This window comes from Bufo gargarizans, chromosome 2 (genome assembly GCF_014858855.1).
Source record: "Bufo gargarizans isolate SCDJY-AF-19 chromosome 2, ASM1485885v1, whole genome shotgun sequence".
Classification (NCBI taxonomy): Eukaryota; Metazoa; Chordata; class Amphibia; order Anura; family Bufonidae; genus Bufo; species Bufo gargarizans.
In genome coordinates this window covers 219,517,802-219,537,897 of record NC_058081.1, presented here as the reverse complement: position 1 = coordinate 219,537,897, position 20,096 = coordinate 219,517,802, and the positions used below count along the sequence as shown (strand labels likewise).

General features: G+C 41.8%; 1 protein-coding gene across 5 annotated transcripts in view; it reads left to right on the top strand.

Annotated features, from left to right (window-relative positions):
• Positions 1-326: 326 nt before the first annotated feature.
• IL15RA (interleukin 15 receptor subunit alpha) overlaps positions 327-20,096 on the top strand; it is a 199,916-nt gene continuing 180,146 nt past the window's right edge. For all 5 annotated transcript variants that reach the window (XM_044280017.1, XM_044280015.1, XM_044280016.1 and 2 more), the window contains exon 1: positions 327-589. In XM_044280017.1, the coding sequence (XP_044135952.1) occupies positions 499-589 (91 nt within the window). In that variant the 5' untranslated portion in view covers positions 327-498. The remainder of the gene's footprint in view (positions 590-20,096) is intronic.

Below are 20,096 nucleotides of genomic sequence, written 5' to 3'. Positions count from 1 at the left end.
GAAAGAGTGTCTGGTTCCTCTCTGTATATTTGACCCCACCTTGTATATTGTTTCATTATTTGATGCAATTAGAATTTTAGAAATTTCAATATTCAGATAATTTTTGCTCTGTTTCATAGGAGAAAACTATTGAAGTGTATAAATATGCAGGAAAAAATGGATCGTTCACACAATGAAACATAAGTGTCCCTCTTTGACTGTCTGAAAAGTTGGGAGGTATGGAATGTGGTCATGTCAGGCGTAGCTCCTACGGGACAAACTACAGAGCCAAGCCACAGCAGAGGGGTTAAAGTGAAAGTGAAAGTATGAACTACACACGGAAAGCTTAGAGAGCTTTTCTACACACTCCATGGCTTGCAGGGCGGTAAATCATGCCTTCTCTCCAGAAGGCCCAGCATTACCTTGGAAAGAGACGCACACGTGTGTACATGTGTAGTCCTTTGTGGCTACCCTCTGCAGAGTGCCGCAGGCTACAAGCCAGGCGTCTTGCTGTGTCTCATGGCCAGGGCCCTGATTACAACAATTAGTCCTGTGCTCCTGATGATGGTGATTGTGCTCCAGATGTCCCTCTCTGCTGATAGTAACCAAGGTAAGAGGCGCAGTTTTACATTTGTGTTCTTTTCAGCTGGCAGTCTGTACTGCAAGGGTTAATGGCTTGTGCTATGCTCTGTTATCATGATCTTTTTAGTTATTACCATTAGAGATGAGCAAATTTCATGTTATGAAATTCGTTCACGTTTCGTTTGGTGGTAAAAGCAGAATTGTGTTATGGATTCCGTTACCACGGACCATAGCGCAGTTCTATGATTGAATCCATCATAATAGAAGTCTATGGCCTGTATAACGGATCCGTCCTGTTTCCATTATGCAGTAGAGGACTCCCCTGTATAGCGGAAACTGGACAGATCTGTTTTGCAGGCCATAGACTTCTATTCTGATGGATTCAACCATAGAACTGCGCTATGGTCCGTGGTAACGGAATCCATAACACAATTCTGCTTTTACCACCAAACGAAGCATGAACGAATTTAAAAATATAAAAAATTCGCTGATCTCTAATTACCATGTTTCTTACTGTCATTAAGTGGAAGTGTTTATGGAAGCTGCTGTGAGTGAGATTATGCAATTTAACCCTTTATCTACTGGAGGTATTTTTGCTCTTCATGATTATACATGAGCATTTACTTACTGTGACAAGAATGAAATGTACTAAAGCTAAGAAAATAGTGTACAAAATGAACATTATATTTTTAATGCAGGATCTATTTTTAATCCAGTGGTCCTCTTATAAGTACTGATGTTCAGGCTATTGGAAACAAACTAAGGGTGGGTTCACACTGGCGTTAGGGATTCCGTTATGGCTTTTTGTTATAATATTGTTATAACGGAAAATAACGGAATGCCCAGACAGAATGCTAAATGGAAACCTTTAAAAGGCATTCTGTTTGCTTTCCGTCCTAATGGAAGTCTATGGGAAAGGATAACGGATCCGTCTGGGTCCCGTTATGCAAGACGGAAAACAAAGTCTTGTTGACAGGACTTTGTTTTCCGTCTTGAATAACGGGAACCAGACGGATCCGTTTTGATTCCCATAGACTTCTATTAGGACGGAGGGCAAGCGGGAATGCCACCTTAAAGGCTTCCGTTTTGCTTTCCGTCATAATACAAGTCTATAGGCAGAAGAACGGATCCGTCCTTCCGTCTTATGGATTCTGTTATTTTCCGTTATAACAATGTTATAACGGAAAGCCATAACTGAATCCCTAACGCTAGTGTGAACCCACCCTAAGATTTCCTGATAATTGCCTGTGTAGGTGACAGCTGCATTTAGATACAGCAATCACCTTCCCTGCATTATTACTGCAATCGTTTTGTCCCCATAAATAATTATTGATCTGCTGTCCAGGAATTGTGTTTTTTGTTGTTGTGTTTTTTTGCCCAAAAATACAGTCCTCCAAAGAATGAGCATTTGTTGGGAGATGTCCTGTACCTTTACACAGACCAGTTAGGCTGGGTTCACATCAGCGTTCAGCCTTTCCGTTTTCCTGCTCCAAGAGTGGAAAGGACAGATTCGGCACATAACTGAGCCGAACAGGGCCTACGGACCCCATTATAGTCCATAGTTATAGTTAGGTTTCCCCTGAGAGGAAGATTTTTTTAAGCGTAGACAAAAGTCCTGCATGAGGGATGTTTGTCTCCGCTACAATTTAAATATTAGTGTTAAGGGGGGATATTAATTACCAATATTTATGCAAATATCAATAATTAATATTCATAAATAGGAGGGGCCGACCACCGATGACTCCGCCTATTTATACCTTTAATAATGAATAATACTTTTACTTTACCTTACGCTAATCACTAAACTAGCTGCATGCGCCTTACTAACTACCGCTAGTAACCACATGTTACATAATAGGTACAAATAACACACAGTATTTATTAACACCTACAGTACACAACGCACACAATGCACTAACAGTACAGTTCTAAAAATACAGTACTAAACTACACTACACAATCCCAAATTCCACCCACAAACTAACTATACAATACACACACATTAGCAGCCCACCCAACCTGGACTAAAAACTATCCCTAAGAACGAAGGGTTTACAGTGGCGCTGCAAGGGTAAATGCAGGCCACAGACACAGGGTTGCAGGGATCAACCCAGAATAGGGAGCGGAGATGCTCCTATAGGGTTAGGGTGGGGGATTGGTGGTCCTGGGGTTAAAGGTAGGGGTGCAGAACAGGGGTACAGGTGACAGGGATAAGGGTATATCAGGGAACAGGGGTAATAGGGGTAGGTAGGGGCCACAGGTAAGGTTTGGTATAGGGTTAAATTGGAGGTGGTATAGGGAGGGTTGGTGGTATAGGGAATAGGGGTATATATCCGTGGGGGCTACAGGTATAGGGTAGGTATTCGTTGGTGGGATAGGGTAGTTAGGGGTTAATGATACTTATGCTCGTTTTCCAGGAGGGGTTGCTCATCTCTAGGGGGGTCCTTCTGGTCCGGGCTGCAGGCTCCTTCTTCAGGGCCACGTCATGGAGCTGCTCTCTCCCATGTGTCTCTCCTTGTAGTCCAGTTCCAAGAGACCTTCCCTTTGTCTTGGACTCATATATAAGTCACTCTCACTCCCCCCCTACCCCCCTCCTCTATCCAAGGTGTAGGGAAATGACATCATCGTGTGTGTGTGTGACGGAATGCATGTACTCAGACTGCAGCAGATAACTGACTGGCCCCCTGAGGCTCAGAATCTGTACAGTCAAAGACACCATGGCATCACACACACACCCATGTCATTAACACCAGGTGGGGGAGAGCATAGTAAGCTGGGGAAACTCAGATCTATTGATCCCTTAGCTTTGGCCGCATTTAAGTGTGTATGTATATATATATATATATATATATATATATATATATATACATATACTTGGGGCGCATCTATATACACATATATACTCATTATAAACCTGGGGCAAACATGGGCAGTTATAGGCCCATATATACGCTTGAGAAAGGCTCAGTATTGGAGCCGAAACGTTGTACCGCAAGGTTGATTATAAACCACTTTTACTTTTTCAAGACCGGAGTGCCGTCCTTTTTCTGGATTTATATATATATATATATATATATATATATATATAATCTGCGGGGAGCCATGGCAGATACACATATACAGTGGGATGCGAAAGTTTGGGCAACCTTGTTAATCGTCATGATTTTTCTGTATAAATCGTTGGGTGTTACGATAAAAAATGTCAGTTAAATATATCACACAGGAGACACACACAGTGATATTTGAGAAGTGAAATGAAGTTTATTGGATTTACAGAAAGTGTGCTATAATTGTTTAAACAAAATTAGGCAGGTGCATAAATTTGGGCACCACAAAAAAGAAATGAAATCAATATTCAGTAGATCCTCCTTTTGCAGAAATTACAGCCTCTAAACGCTTCCTGTAGGTTCCAATGAGAGTCTGGATTCTGGTTGAAGGTATTTTGGACCATTCCTCTTTACAAAACATCTTTAGTTCATTCAGGTTTGATGGCTTCCGAGCATGGACAGCTCTCTTTAAGACACACCACAGATTTTCAATTATATTCAGGTCTGGGGACTGAGATGGCCATTCCAGAACGTTGCACTTGTTCCTCTGCATAAATGCCTTAGTGGATTTTGAGCAGTGTTTAGGGTCGTTGTCTTGAAAGATCCAGCCCCGGCGCAGCTTCAGCTTTGTCACTGATTCCTGGACATTGATCTCCAGAATCTGCTGATACTGAGTGGAATCCATGCGTCCCTCAACTTTTACAAGATTCCCAGTCCCTGCACTGACCACACAGCCCCACAGCATGATGGAACCACTACCATATTTTACTGTAGGTAGCAGGTGTTTTTCTTGGAATGCTGTGTTCTTTTTCCTCCATGTATAACGCCCCTTGTTATGGCCAAATAACCCAATTTTAGTTTCATCAGTCCACAGCACCTTATTCCAAAATGAAGCTGGCTTGTCCAAATGTGCTTTAGCCCACCTCAAGCGGCACTTTTTGTGCTGTGGTCGGAGAAAAGGCTTCCTCTGCATCACTCTCGCATACAGCATCTCCTTGTGTAAAGTGCGCCGAATGGTTGAACGATGCACAGTGACTCCATCTGCAGCAAGATGATGTTGTAGGTCTTTGGTGCTGGTCTGTGGGTTGACTCTGACTGTTCTCACCATGCGTCGCTTCTGTCTAGCCGAGATTTTTCTTGGTCTGCCACTTCGAGCATTAACTTGAACTGAGCCTGTGGTCTTCCATTTCCTCAATATGTTCCTAACCGTGGAAACAGACAGCTGAAATCTCTGAGACAGCTTTCTGTATTCTTCCCCTAAACCATGATGGTGAACAATCTTTGTCTTCAGGTCATTTGAGAGTTGTTTTGAGACCCCCATGTTGCTACTCTTCAGAACAAATTAAAAGAGGAGGGAAACTTACAATTGACCCCCTTAAATACTCTTTCTCATAATTGGATTCACCTGTGTAGGTAGGTCAGGGGTCACTGAGCATACCAAGCCAATTTGAGTTCCAATAATTAGTTCTAAAGGTTTGGGAATCAATAAAATGACAACAGTGCCCAAATGTATGCACCTGCCTAATTTTGTTTAAACAATTATAGCACACTTTCTGTAAATCCAATAAACTTCATTTCATATCTCAAATATCACTGCGTGTGTCTCCTATATGATATATTTAACTGACATTGTTTGTCGTAACAACCAACGATTTATACAGGAAAATCATGACGATTAACAAGGTTGCCCAAACTTTCGCATCCCACTGTATGCAATGCATACACACATCCTCATATATACATCTACATAAGAGGGAATATATACACGGCCATACAGGGAATATACAGACGTGGACAAAATTGTTGGTACCCTTTGGTCAATGAAAGAAAAAGTCACAATGGTCACAGAAATAACTTTAATCTGACAAAAGTAATAATAAATTAAAATTCTATAAATGTTAACCAATGAAAGTCAGACATTGTTTTTCAACCATGCTTCAACAGAATTATGTAAAAAAATAAACTCATGAAACAGGCATGGACAAAAATGATGGTACCCCTAGAAAACACAGAACATAATGTGACCAAAGGGACATGTTAATTCAAGGTGTGTCCACTAATTAGCATCACAGGTGTCTACAACCTTGTAATCAGCCATTGGGCCTATATATATGGCTCCAGGTAATCACTGTGTTGTTTGGTGATATGGTGTGTACCACACTCGACATGGACCAGAGGAAGCAAAGGAAAGAGCTGTCTCAAGAGATCAGAAAGAAAATTATAGACAAGCATGTTAAAGGTAAAGGCTATAAGACCATCTCCAAGCAACTAGATGTTCCTGTGAGTACAGTTGCACATATTATTCATAAGTTTAAGATCCATGGGACTGTAGCCAACCTCCCTGGACGTGGCCGCAGGAGGAAAATTGATGACAAATCTAAGAGACGGATAATCCGAATGGTAACAAAAGAGCCTAGAAAGACTTCTAAAGAGATTCAAGGTGAACTTCATGCTCAAGGAACATCAGTGTCAGATCGCACCATCCGTCGTTGTTTGAGCCAAAGTGGACTACATGGGAGACGACCAAGGAGGACACCATTGTTGAAAACGAATCATAAAAAAGCAAGACTGGAATATGCCAAACTACATGTTGACAAGCCACAAAGCTTCTGGGAGAATGTCCTGTGGACAGATGAGACAAAAATCGAAGTTTTTGCCAAGGCACATCAGCTGTATGTTCACAGACGAAAAAATGAAGCATATCAAGAAAAGAACACTGTCCCTACTGTGAAACATGGAGGAGGCTCTGTTATGTTCTGGGGCTGCTTTGCTGCGTCTGGCACAGGGTGTCTTGAATCTGTGCAGGGTACAATGAAATCTCAAGACTATCAAGGAATTCTAGAGAGAAATGTACTAGCCAGTGTCAGAAAGCTTGGTCTCAGTCGCAGGTCATGGGTCTTGCAACAGGACAATGACCCAAAACACACCGCTAAAAACACCCAAGAATGGCTAAGAGGAAAAAATTGGACTATTCTAAAGTGGCCTTCTATGAGCCCTGACCTCAATCCTATTGAGCATCTTTGGAAGGAGCTGAAACATGCAGTCTGGAAAAGGCACCCTTCAAACCGGACACAACTGGAGCAGTTTGCTCATGAGGAGTGGGCCAAAATACCTGCTGAGAGGTGCAGATGTCTCATTGACAGTTACAGGAAGCGTTTGATTGCAGTGATTGCCTCAAAAGGTTGCGCAACAAAATATTAAGTTAGGGGTACCATCATTTTTGTCCATGCCTGTTTCATGAGTTTATTTTTTTACATAATTCTGTTGAAGCATGGTTGAAAAACAATGTCTGACTTTCATTGGTTAACATTTATAGAATTTTAATTTATTATTACTTTTGTCAGATTAAAGTTATTTCTGTGACCATTGTGACTTTTTCTTTCATTGACCAAAGGGTACCAACAATTTTGTCCACGTCTGTATATCCCTATTGGCCATATAAGGGGGCCCATATATATACATACCTACACATATCAATGAAGGGGCAGATACATATATATATCCATATACATACGCCCACCTGACTTCTCTCTACAATTAGCAATATATTATGCAATAGTAAAAGATATATATATATATATATATATATATATATATATATATATATATATATATATAATAATTTATAGTAAACCATAGCTCTGGTTTGGAGTACCAATATATGGTACAAACAGGCAGACATTAGAGAAATTTACTTCCTATAGCCCAGAGTCAGACTGGGGTTCCTTCAGTCCACCAGAGAAGTATTGTTGAGCCCCAATTTCTATTTCATCTATAAAGTCTAATAGGATTGGATTCAAAGATTTAGAAAGTAATTGGCTCCAAACGCACTTCCAAATGGAAGTCTTCTCCTGGGCCTTTGGGGTCCACTTTAATATCAGAGCCTAGGAATGCCAGAGGATCCTCTGGTACTCTGGTGGGCCAGTCGGACGCTGCTAGAGACCAGGAAATGTGATTTCCTAGCAGCATGAGTAATTCTATTAGTGAAGACGTATAAAAATAGCGTATTGTGCAATTCATAAGCCAGGGAACCCAAGAATGAAAGCATATTTTAAGCTGGGAACTCATATTCCTGGCAGAGTTGCCTGTTCAAGGAAGAGCTAAACAGCTTCCATGCCCTGTCATACAGTTTCCATGCACAGGCCTCTGTCGTGTACATGAGATCTTAGGCTGATGTTCTATATTTGATCACTAATTTTGCAGCATACTTGTCTTACATAATCATTTTGCTATGGATTTGCTGCAGATTTAGTAGCAAAAGGTTAAAACTCCTGTGAAAATATGGCAGAAATACAGTACAGCCACCTATATAGTGCAGCAGGTAATACTTATGGCACTCTAAAAGAGCAATAGTACAGTAAAGATCTGACTGTGAGATATGTCTACTTTAGTATTAACTGTCAGTTTTATGGTTTTTACTGTGACCTCATAGGTGAGCAGAGTAGTATGTTCAACATAGAAGCCATGAGCCACATGCAGTCACTATACTAATGTTTCCTTTCCTCTTCTGGGCCAATATGGCTTTTAAAAGATGTTAAAATCGGAGTAGTTTTTGTTGTTTTTGTTATATATCTGATTTGAATTGCCTTTCATGATGGAATCAATAACATCGGATTCATACCAGTCCGTGTGTTGCAGTTTTTGATGTATTGTTTATTAGTGAAAGCTAGGTGAATGCAAACAGACTTGTTGAAGATATTTCTGCAACTGTCATACCTTCTGAAGGGGCTTGAAGAAATCCATGTACTTGTAATGCACAACAGAGGGCACTTGATCCTTAAAGAAAACCTGTCACCATGAAAATACAACGTTAACTGCAGGCAGTATGTTATAGAGCAGGATTCGCTAAGCAATTTGATATGTAGTTTTATGGGAATAGATTCAGTAACACTTGTAATTTATTTATTTATATTCCTGCTCATTCTGAGTATTGAATTCAGGGAGGCCGTCCTATCAGTGATTGACAGCTATCTCTGTATATCCAGTCATAGGGTGAAGGCTGTCAATCACTGATAGGACCATCTCACTGACTTCACAGTCCAGAATGAGGAGAGATATAAATGTATAAAATTACAAGTTTTACAGAATAATTTCTCACAAAACTATATATCAATCTGCACAGTTCCTCCGGTATATCCCCTAACATTGCAGTTTCAATTTAGCGATACATGGGGGTATATACAGTACAGACCAAAAGTTTGGACACACCTTCTCATTCAAAGAGTTTTCTTAATTTTCATGACTATGAAAATTGTAGATTCACACTGAAGGCATCAAAACTATGAATTAACACATGTGGAATTATATACATAACAAAGTGTGAAACAACTGAAAATATGTCATATTCTAGGTTCTTCAAAGTAGCTACCTTTTGCTTTGATTACTGCTTTGCACACTCTTGGCATTCTCTTGATGAGCTTCAAGAGGTAGTCACCTGAAATGCTTTTCACTTCACAGGTGTGCCCTGTCAGGTTTAATAAGTTGGATCAACTATATATTGATAACGTACCATAATGTGGTCATTAGGTGATAACTGTATACCATGAGGATCCTAACTAGTGTTGAGCACAAATATTCGAAAAGCAAATTTTTATTGTGAATATCGGCACTTCGAGAATTCGAGAATATTTTGAATATAGTGCATATATATTCGTAATGACAAATTTTTGTTTTTTTTAACACATTACACATCAGGTGATTGTCCCTCCCTTCTTCTAGCTTGTGGGCCAATGAGAAGACTTTGTCACAGCTTAGCAACATCCCTAGCAACCAATAGAAAAGTTGCCTACCCCACGTCGGTATTTTGCGCGCATTACGCGAATAATACATTGCCGATTTTCGCAATCAAGAATATAATCTTGAATTCACAAATATATGACTACTATTCTACAAAATATTCGCAAAATATCACTTATTCAAATATTGCCCCTGTTGCTCATCAGCAACCAAAAGCTGGAGACACCGATAAAAGAAGCAGTTAAAATATAGTCAAGCAAGAGGAAGAAAAAGGAGCAGGAGAATTAGAAACTATGACACAGGACATTTATAACACCAAATTTGGGAAAAGAATATAAGCACAGACGCCAATATAGAAGATATATACAAGCATTACAAACGTGACACGATCTACAGCTCAGCAGCGCAAGTAAATATCGACCAAGAGCAAGAAAAATGGACAAACTACTAAAGTAATTAATATACTAATATATACTATATTTTTAATACAAAATACTAAAGCAATTAATATATAGAGCAGAGGAACAAAGAGGTGAAGACTGGCTGAAATATTGCCTTACAATGAGCGTTCCTCAGGTAATAGGTCCACTTCCCCTCCATTTTGAAGATGACGCACTTAGAAATAGAAGTCACAAGGACGTCTCTGCGCCGAGTACCAGTAAAATGAAAAGGAGTCAGCACCGAAAAGGAAAAGAGTAAATAAGAATTACTGTCCACTGCTACTCATCAAAAGGCGCAAAAAGAAGGTTACGAAGACACTGATCAGCACGAAGATGGAGAAAAGGGACTAAGACCAACCGCCACAACGGAAAGACACCCTGGGACAGACCGGACCAACGGACGATGGACAAAACAAGTGTCATTAAAAGACGTAATGACATGCCAGATCTCACCTTTAGGTTTCCATTTACCCATACAAACAAAGAAAACATTTGGAAAATTTAATACATTGATATTTTTTCACTATTTTCAAACAATAAGAAAAATAACAAAATTGACAAAAAAAAATAAGACAAAGATGATAAAAAAAACAACAAATCTTTTACACATGGATACAGACATTTTGCATATATGCTGCTGTCATGGGTGAAAAGCGGCCTCATTTTTGCAGTGGAATGTTTCAGTATATGGACTTCATACTTGAGGCTTACCGTCATTTTGGTGGGAATGCATGGAGAACATATGAAAAAATGTACCAACAAAAACCAGCGGTATACCTATCCATGACATGGGGCTCAAAAGATGTACGACTCTGGTTGAATCTCATGTTACCACAAAGAACAACTTTAAATAAACCTTATTTACCTACTACTACCTATTTGAATCAGTGTAAATGGTCTCCAAATTGTAGATACAAACATGAGTGTTTATTTTGTAGCGGATCTCACTCTCTCTTCAAATGCTTCAAAAAACACTGAACGACATGTCAATAAAGAAAATAGTACAAAAATCAGTGACATCACTAAATAGGGTTGAGCGAACCCGAACTGTAAAGTTCGGGTTCGTACCGAACTTTAGGATTTTTGGACCCCGAACATTTAAGTAAAAGTTCAGGTTCGGCGATTTTTTTGGTGCTTTTTGAAAGGCTGCAGAGCAGCCAATCAACAAGCGTTTAACTGTGTGACCTTAGAAGCCATCACAGCAATGCCTACTAATGGCATGGCTGTGATTGGCCAGTGCAGCATGTGACCCAGCCTCTATATAAGATGGAGTATGTAGCGCTGCACGTCACTTGGCTGTGTTTAGTGTAGGGAGAGGATGCTGCTGTGAGGGAGAGAATAGGACCGAATCTTTAATCAGAACTCCAATTGAACTCAGTGATCTACATAGATTTTGTTTGTGTGGGTGCAGCGCACAATCGTTTTACCCTGCCCTGAGCTCAGTGACAGAGAAAAATAACTTTTATCCGTCTGTTAGTTAGGTGGACGGCCGCGGCCATTTTATGCAAGCTCAGTGCACCAGCACTGCATCTGTGCTTTTGTGACATTCAAATCCAAGCTTAAAATACTGCAATAATCTGATTTTATAAAAACACCCTTTTTTGGCAATATCCTACATCTGGGGCCTCTGCCGCATTAGTCAGTGTGCAATTTAAGCTAGAAATACAGCTATAATTTTCTGAGTTTTAAAAAACACCCTTTTTGGTGAAAATATACAATTTTTGAGCCCTTGCTGCATCTGCACGTGTGAAATTCAAGCGTTATATAATGCTGTCATATTCTGTTAGTAAAAAAAAAAAAACTTTTTGGGCAAAATACTTAATATTGCATCCTTTGATGCATCTGTCATTGTGAAATACACCCTTTACATACTGCTGTGCTATTCTGGTATTAAATAAACACCCATTTTGGGCAAAAATCTTAATTTGCGGCCTAGTCTGCATCTGTACCTGTGAGATACACCATTTAGATACTTTTTTTTCTTTTCTGCTACTAAAAAAACACCCATTTAGGGCAAGGTCCGGTCGTGGTGCTGCTGGTGGAGCTCCTGTTGCAGGGAGAGGACATGGTCAATCTGTGCCAGCTACACGCACAAATGAAACACCTTCCTCAGGTGCGAGTAGGCAACAGAACTGTCTCTACGACTGGTGAGGCCAGAACAAGTACAGGCGATAGTAGATTGGGTTGCTGACAGTGCCTCCAGTTCCTTCACATTGTCTCCCACCCAGTCTCCTGCTAAAAGATCAAAGTTGGCAGCTGCAGCCGATGTCCATCAGTCTTTCACCTCACCCCCTTGCAAATCAGCCAAGCAGTCTGAGCCCCAAGTCATGCAGCAGTCTCTTCTACTTTTTGATAACTCTGTTAGCAGGGTTTCCCAGGGCCATCCACCTAGCCCTGCCCCAGAAGTGGAAGAGATTGAGTGCACAGATGCCCAAGATGAGTACATGGGAGGACCATCGCAGCACGTCTCGGATGGTGACGAAACACAGGTGCCAACAGCTGAGGCTTTCTGGCGTGTGCAGACCGACAAGGAGGGCAGGGGTGAAGACTGCGTGGAAGATGATGTGGAGGACGATGAGGTCCTCGACCCCGCATGGAATCAAGGTTATGCAAGTGACCTGTGTAGTTTGGAGGAAGAGGCGTTGGTCGCACAGAGCCACCAGCACAGCAGAAGAGGGAGCAGGGTGCAAAAGCGGAGCGGCCGTCCCACCGCAGCAAGGGACCGAGCACACCAAGAAGTTCCCTGGCGTGGCAGTTCTTCAGACAATGTGCTGATGACAAGACACAAGTGGTTTGCACGCTGTGCAATCAGAGCCTGAAGCGAGGCATAAATGTTCTCAACCTGAGCACAACCTGCATGACCAGGTATCTAAGTGCAAAGCACAAGCTACAGTGGAGTAGACACCTCAAAAACCAAGAAAGGTATCTGGCTCCTCCTGCTTCCTCTTCTGCTGCAGTCTCAACCTCTTTATCCACCTATGGAGTGACAGTGGCACCTGCCACCCCGCAAAAAGAGGATCTGCCAGCAACACCACCACCTGGGTCACCAAGCATCTCCACAATGTCCCACGGAAGCATTCAGCTCTCCATTGCCCAAACAATGGAGCTGAAGAGGAAGTACCCACCTGCGATCACTGGCCCTGAATGCCAGTATTTTAAAATTACTGTCCTTTGAAATGCTGTCATTCCGTCTGGTAGAGACGGAGAGCATTAAAAGCCTTATGGCGGTGCCTGTCCCACAGTACGTCGTGCCCAGCCGCCACTACTTTTCAAGGCGAGCCATCCCTTTCCTGCACAACCAAGTGGGGGACAAAATCAGGTGTGCACTGCCCAACGCCATCTGTGGCAAGGTGCACCTCACTACGGATACGTAGACCAGTAAGCACGGTCAGGGACATTATATCTCCATAACAGCACACTGGGTAAATGCAGTGGCGGCTGAGACTGAGGCAGATAGCAGTTTGGCGCATGTCCTTCCACCACCGAGGATTGCAGGGCACTTCAGTTTGCCTCCTGTTGCTTCCTCCTCCCACTCTGCTTCCTTATCCTCTACCGGCTTCTCATCCGGTCAGCGTAACACCTTCACCACTAACTTCAGCACAGCCAGGGGTAAACAACAGCAGGCAGTTTTAAAACGTATCTGTTTGGGGGACAAACCCCACATCGCGCAAGAACTGTGCCTTGAACAACAGACCGATAAGTGGTTGGTGCCAGTGAGCCTCAAGCCCGGCCTGGTGGTGTGCGATAATGGGCGAAATCTCGTAGCAGCTCTGGGACTAGCTGGTTTGACGGACATCCCTTGTCTGGCGCATGTGCTGAATTTGGTGGTGCAGAGATTCCTTTAAAAATTACCCCGATATGTCAGAGCTGCTGCATAAAGTGTGGGCCATCTGTGCGTGCTTTCGGCGTTCTCACCCTGCTGCTGCTCGCCTGTCAGCGCTGCATTGTAACTTCGGCCTTCCTGCTCACCGCCTCATATGCAATGTGCCCACAAGGTAGAACTCCACCTTACACATGCTTGCCAGACTGTGCGAGCAGAAGCAGGCCATAGTGGAGTTTCAGCTGCAGCACGCACGAGTGAGTCGCTCTGCGGAACAGCACCACTTCACCACCAATGACTGGGCTTCCATGCAAGACCTGTGTTCCTTGTTGCACTGTTTCGAGTACTCCACCAACATGGCCAGTGCCGATAACGCCATTCTCAGCGTTACTATCCCACTTCTATGCCTTCTTGAAAAAACGCTTCTGGCGATGATGGAACAGGATGTGTCACAGGAGGAGGAGGAAGAGGGATAATTTCATAGGGTTTCAGCCAGTCATTCACAAGTGGCTCCCACAAACGCCAGGTACACAATTGTCCAGCCAGGGCACAGTTCTGGAGGATGAGGAGATGGAGGAGGAACCATGTTCACAGCAGGGTGGCACCCAGACCAGCTCATGGCCATCACTGGTGGGTGGCTGGGGGGATACAGAGGACACAGATGATACACCTCCCACAGAGGACAGATTTCGTTGCCTCTGGGCAGCCTGGCACACATGAGCGATTACATGCTGCAGTGTCTCTGCAACGACCGCCGAGTTGCCCACATTCTAACTTGTGCTGATTACTGGGTGGCAACGCTGCTGGATCCCCATTACAAGGACAATGTACCGTCCTTAATTCCCTCACTGGAGCGTGATCGTAAGATGCGCGAGTACAAGCACACGCTGGTCGACGTGCTGCTGGTGGCATTCCCACCTGACAGCGGGGGCACAGTGGAAGCACAAGGCGAAGGCAGAGGAGGAGGAGGAAGAGGTCGCCAACGCAGCTGGGGCACCGCCTGCACCTCAGAAGGCAGGGTTAGCATGGCTGAAATGTGGAAAAGCTTTGTCAGCACGCCACAACAACCAGCACCACCAGCTGATATGGAACGTCTTAGCAGGAGGCAGCATTTCACCAACATGGTGGAGCAGTAGGTGTGCACAGGCCTACACATACTGAATGATGAGTCTGCCCCCTTCAACTTCTGAGTCTCCAAATTGGGCACATGGCCTGAGCTTGCCCTTTACGTCTTGGAGGTGCTGGCCTGTCCTGCAGCCAATGTATTTGAACATGTGTTTAGCACGGCAGGGGGCGTTATCACAGACCAGCGCAGCCACCTGTCCACAGCCAATGTGGACAAGCTCACGTTCATTAAAATGAACCAGGCATGGATCCCACAGGACTTGTCCGTACCTTGTGCAGAATAGACATGCATACCGGCCTTAACCAGCCGTTATTATACTACAGCGCAATTGCTCATTCTTGTATTTTGGATATTTCACACTCTTTTGGAGTGTAGCCTAATAAATAAAAAAAAGACCAGTGTTGGCTACCTCGTCTCCCTTCATCGCTGCTTCCACCTACACCGCTACGTCCACCACCTCCTCAAACTCCTACTCCATATGGACCTCCACCTCATAAATCAAATTTTTTTTTTTTGCACGTATTTTATGTCATTTCACTAATTTGTCTGTAAAATTTTCAGGTGAAATTCACCAATTTTGGGCTGTGATATACCCCTGCTCTACCTAGTTGACAGCTTAATAAATTTCACTAATTTATCTGTTACATTTTCGTGTGACATTCAACAATTTTTGGCTGATATACCCCTGCTCTACCTAGTAGGTTAATACATTTCACAAATCTTTCTGTTACATTCTTGGGTGACATTTTACAATTTTTGCTGTGATTAAACCTCTGCTCTGCATAGGTGACAGGGACTGAAATTTTAAAAAAATTAATCTGTTCCATTGGTGGGTGACATTAACCCATTTCTGGGAATGAAAAACCCCTGCTCTGCATAGGTGACAGGGACTTACATTTCTAAAATATGTCTTTAATTGGCTCTTTCATTAGATCCTTCTGCTTTAATAATTTGTCTGACATTTCCGCTTCATCCCATTGCAGCCACTGACCTCCCTTGGATGAGGTCTCCCTTTCTCACACTCCCTCTCCGGTTTGGAACCCTGATTCGCCGATAACCATGATCAACATGGTAGGCTCAGAAAAGAACATTGAAAGTTGATAGAGAAGATATCCAAATGGATGATGGACGTCACAGGAACGTGCGATCAGGCAGAAGTTATCTAGAGTCAACAAAGCGGCAGCAGGGCCTCTCCTGTCTAATGTTTCCTAATCCAAAATACCCCAGTGACACTCCCTGTAATTTTTTTATTAATCATTCAAATAACAGGGCATCTTAAGAGTCCTGTATTGTTATTGATCGTCACTACCTCCCCGAAGCTTATTGTCCCACATTTCCGCTCAATTTCATTTAATTTCATCCATTGACCTCCCTTGGATGTGGTATCCATTTCTCAGGCTCCCTCTCCGGCCTGGAACCCTGATTCCCCGCCACCCATGATCACCATTGTAGGCGCATAAAATAACATCGAAAGTTGATAGAGAAGATATCCAATTGGATCGTGGACATCACTGGGGCGTGCGACATGGTGGAGCAGTATGTCGGCACACGCCTACACGTACTGAATGATGGGTCTGCCCCCTTCAACCTCTGGGTCTCCAAATTGGACACATGGCCTGAGCTTGCCCTTTACGCCTTGGAGGTGCTGCCTGCCCTGCAGCCAGTGTATTGTCTGGACGTTTGTTTAGCACGACTGGAGGGGTTATCACAGGTTATATTTCCTAATGTTTTGGGGTGTACCCTAATTTAAAAAAATTAAATTTAAAACCAAAAAGCAGTGTAGGCTACCTCCTACTCCACCGCTGCTTCCACCTACACCGCCACATCCACCGCCTCCTCAACCTCCTACTCTTATTAATTTTTTATTTTTATGTATTTTATGTTGTTTAAAGTAATTTCCCTATCCATTTGTTTGCAGAGCACTTGCCATGCTCTTAGCCACATTTTGATGCCATTTTCAGCCCTCTAGCCCTTTCCATGACATTTTTACAGCCATTTTAGTGCTCCAAAGTTCGGGTCCCCATTAACTTCAATGGAGTTCGGGGTTCCGAACTCCGAATTTTTTGTGAATTGGTGTCCGCTCAACTCTAATCACTAATAATGGAAATAATAAATCCTTGGCTAGACTCCTACCCAAACACACAGAAAGCTAAGTTACTAAGGGATTGAGGGATTAAAATATGGATTCTACATACCTGAATATAAAGGGAAAGGCTGTATAATAGTTGATATTCTAAAATCTACAATAAATATAAAGAAATTGTTAGAGAAAAAATACATGCTTTATTAATTGCAGGTAGATTTGAAGGACCCCCATGTAAAAAAAAAAATTGAATATCCCCTTTAGCAATTGTTCCATAAAAAGGAAGTAAGGTCTTATAGGTTAATACATCTATTTTCACTACATAGTTCTCTAAAACCGTAAAATATACTTCTTTTGATGATACACTTTCAGTTTTAAGAAAACTTTTCTTCAGTGGGTAGTGCAGTAGAACAAAAATTCAGACTCAGGTAATATCATACACTACTTAGATGATTTTCATTTAATTTTTTTATAAAGGAGGAACAGAAGAATTTTAATTTCATAGACATTTCATCCTATTTTAATTTACCTCTAGAAGCTGATAAAACTGTATTTACAACACATTTATTGACCTTTTTAGGTATCAATATTGATACCCAAAAAATGGAATTGAAGATACCATTTTTCACCTTAAGGACTAGGCCATTTTTAGCAGATCTGACTAGTGTCACTTTATGTGGTGATAACTTTAAAGCGCTTTTACTTATCCAGGCCATTCTGAGATTTTTTTTCTAGTCACATATTCTACTGAATGACAGTGGTAAAATTGAGTAAAAAAAACAAACATTTTTATTTATAAAAAAAAAAGAATTACCAAAAATTTGGAAAAATTAGCAAATTTCCAAATTTCTGTTTCTCTACTTTTATAATAAATAGTAATACCTCAAAAAATAGTTATTACTTTACATTCCCCATATGTCTACTTCATGTTTTGGATCATTTTGTGAATGCCATTTTATTTTTGGGGACGTTACAAGGCTTAGAAGTTTAGAAGTAAATATATAAATTTTTCAGAACATTTCTAAAACCCACTTTTTCAGGACCAGTTCAGGTCTGAAGTCACTTTGTGAGGCTTACATAATAGAAACTACCCAAAAATGACCCAATTTTAACAACTACACCCCTCAAGGTATTTAAAACAGATTTTACAAACTTTGTTAACCCTTTAGGTGTTCCGCAAGAATTAATGGAAAATAGAGAGAAAATTTCTAAATTTTACTTTTTGGCCAGATTTTCCATTTGAATCCATTTTTTCCAGTTACAAAGCAAGGGTAAACAAAACTCAATATTTATGGCCCTGATTCTGTAATTAACAGAAACACCCCATATACAGTCAGGTCCATAAATATTGAGACATCGACATTATTCTAAAATTTTTGGCTCTATACACCACCACAATGGATTTGAAATGAACAAGATGTGCTTTAACTGCAGACTGTCAGCTTTAATTTAAGGGTATTTACATCCAAATCAGGTGAACGTTTAAGGAATTACAACAGTTTGCATATGTGCATCCCACTTGTTAAGGGACCAAAAGTAATGGGACAGAATAATAATCTTAAATCAAACTTTCACTTTTTAATACTTGGTTGCAAATCCTTTGCAGTCAATTACAGCCTGAAGTCTGGAACGCATAGACATCACCAGACGCTGGGTTTCATCCCTGGTGATGCTCTGCCAGGCCTCTACTGCAACTGTCTTCAGTTCCTGTTTGTTCTTGGGGCATTTTCCCTTAAAGGGGTATTCTCAACACGCTATTTCATATTTACCTGCTCCCGGCGCGCTGTCCACTTCCTGGTTTCGGCACTCGGCGGGCTCCATCTTGATTGAAGTCTTCTCCCGGCCGGGCCACGCGCTAGACTGAACGCCCACGCTGAGTCCATGCATGCGCCCTGGTGACTTTTTCCTTGCCAGTATACTATAATGGCCAGGAAGAAATCACCATAGCGCATGCGCGGCCTCGGCGTGCGCTTTCGGGACTTCGTGCGGCTGGCCGGGAGAAAAGAAGTCGTCTGCACAAGCGCGGAAGAGCAGTGGCCGTAACTAGTGTTGAGCGAACTTGTGTTTTAAGTTCGGTGTCTAAAGTTCGGGTTATCGAAGTATCCCGTTATGGATTCTAAATTCTGTTATGGTCCGTGGTAGCGGAATTCATAACAGAATGCTTCGATAACCCGAACTTTAGACGTCGAACTTAAAACATAAGTTCGCTCAACACTAGCCATAACCAGGGGAGACGGAAGACAACAGTCAGGTAAGTATATGTTTATTTTCTTCTAAGAGGTGGGAATTAGCTAATTAAATATATTTAGAAAAATGATCACAGTTAAATCATTAACAGATTTAACAGTGATCATTAAGATGGGAATACCCCTTTAAGTTTTGTCTTCAGCATGTGAAATGCATGCTCAATCGGATTCAGGTCAGGTGATTGACTTGGCAATTGCATAACATTCCACTTCTTTCCCTTAAAAAACTCTTTGGTTGCTTTTGCAGTATGCTTTGGGTCATTGTCCATCTGCACTGTGAAGCGCCGTCCAATAAGTTCTGAAGCATTTGGCTGAATATGAGCAGATAATATTGCCTAAAACACTTCAGAATTCATCCTGCTGCTTTTGTCAACAGTCACATCATCAATAAATACAAGAGAACCAGTTCCATTGGCAGCCATACATGCCCACGCCATGACACTACCACCACCATGCTTCACTGATGAGGTGACAGTCTGCAGTTAAAGCACATCTTGTTAGTTTCATTTCAAATCCAGTGTGGTGGTGTATAGAGCCAAAAATTTTAGACTTGTGTCGATGTCCCTTTTTTTGCGACTTTTTAAATTGTCGCAATAGTAAATCTGTCTAGAGATTAATTTACATAAGAAAACATGCCCCCTTTCAGAAAACTGGCGAGCATAGTGCAGAGCCAATAAAAGTCGCAAATATTTGCGCAGTTTAAGCGATTGCGCTAAAATTTGCAACTTTTTCACTCCATTATTCTGACTTGAGCTAATAATAAATCTGGCCCATGGTCTGCATATGCAGACGCATGGAAAGGTTGGAGAGCATTTTCTAAAGATAAGAAGATACCGCACCTCAAAAAACTAATTTTATCCATCGCCAGAATTTTTATTTATTAAAAAGAAACTTATCCACTGACAGTAAAAAATTAACTAGAATGTTATTTTTGCTAAAATTAGCAGGTTTACCACCAATAAATAATATCTTCCCTATTTCACATATGTTGAAAGGACTAAGAAAACAGTTTGGAATTAACAGAATAATAGTGACCA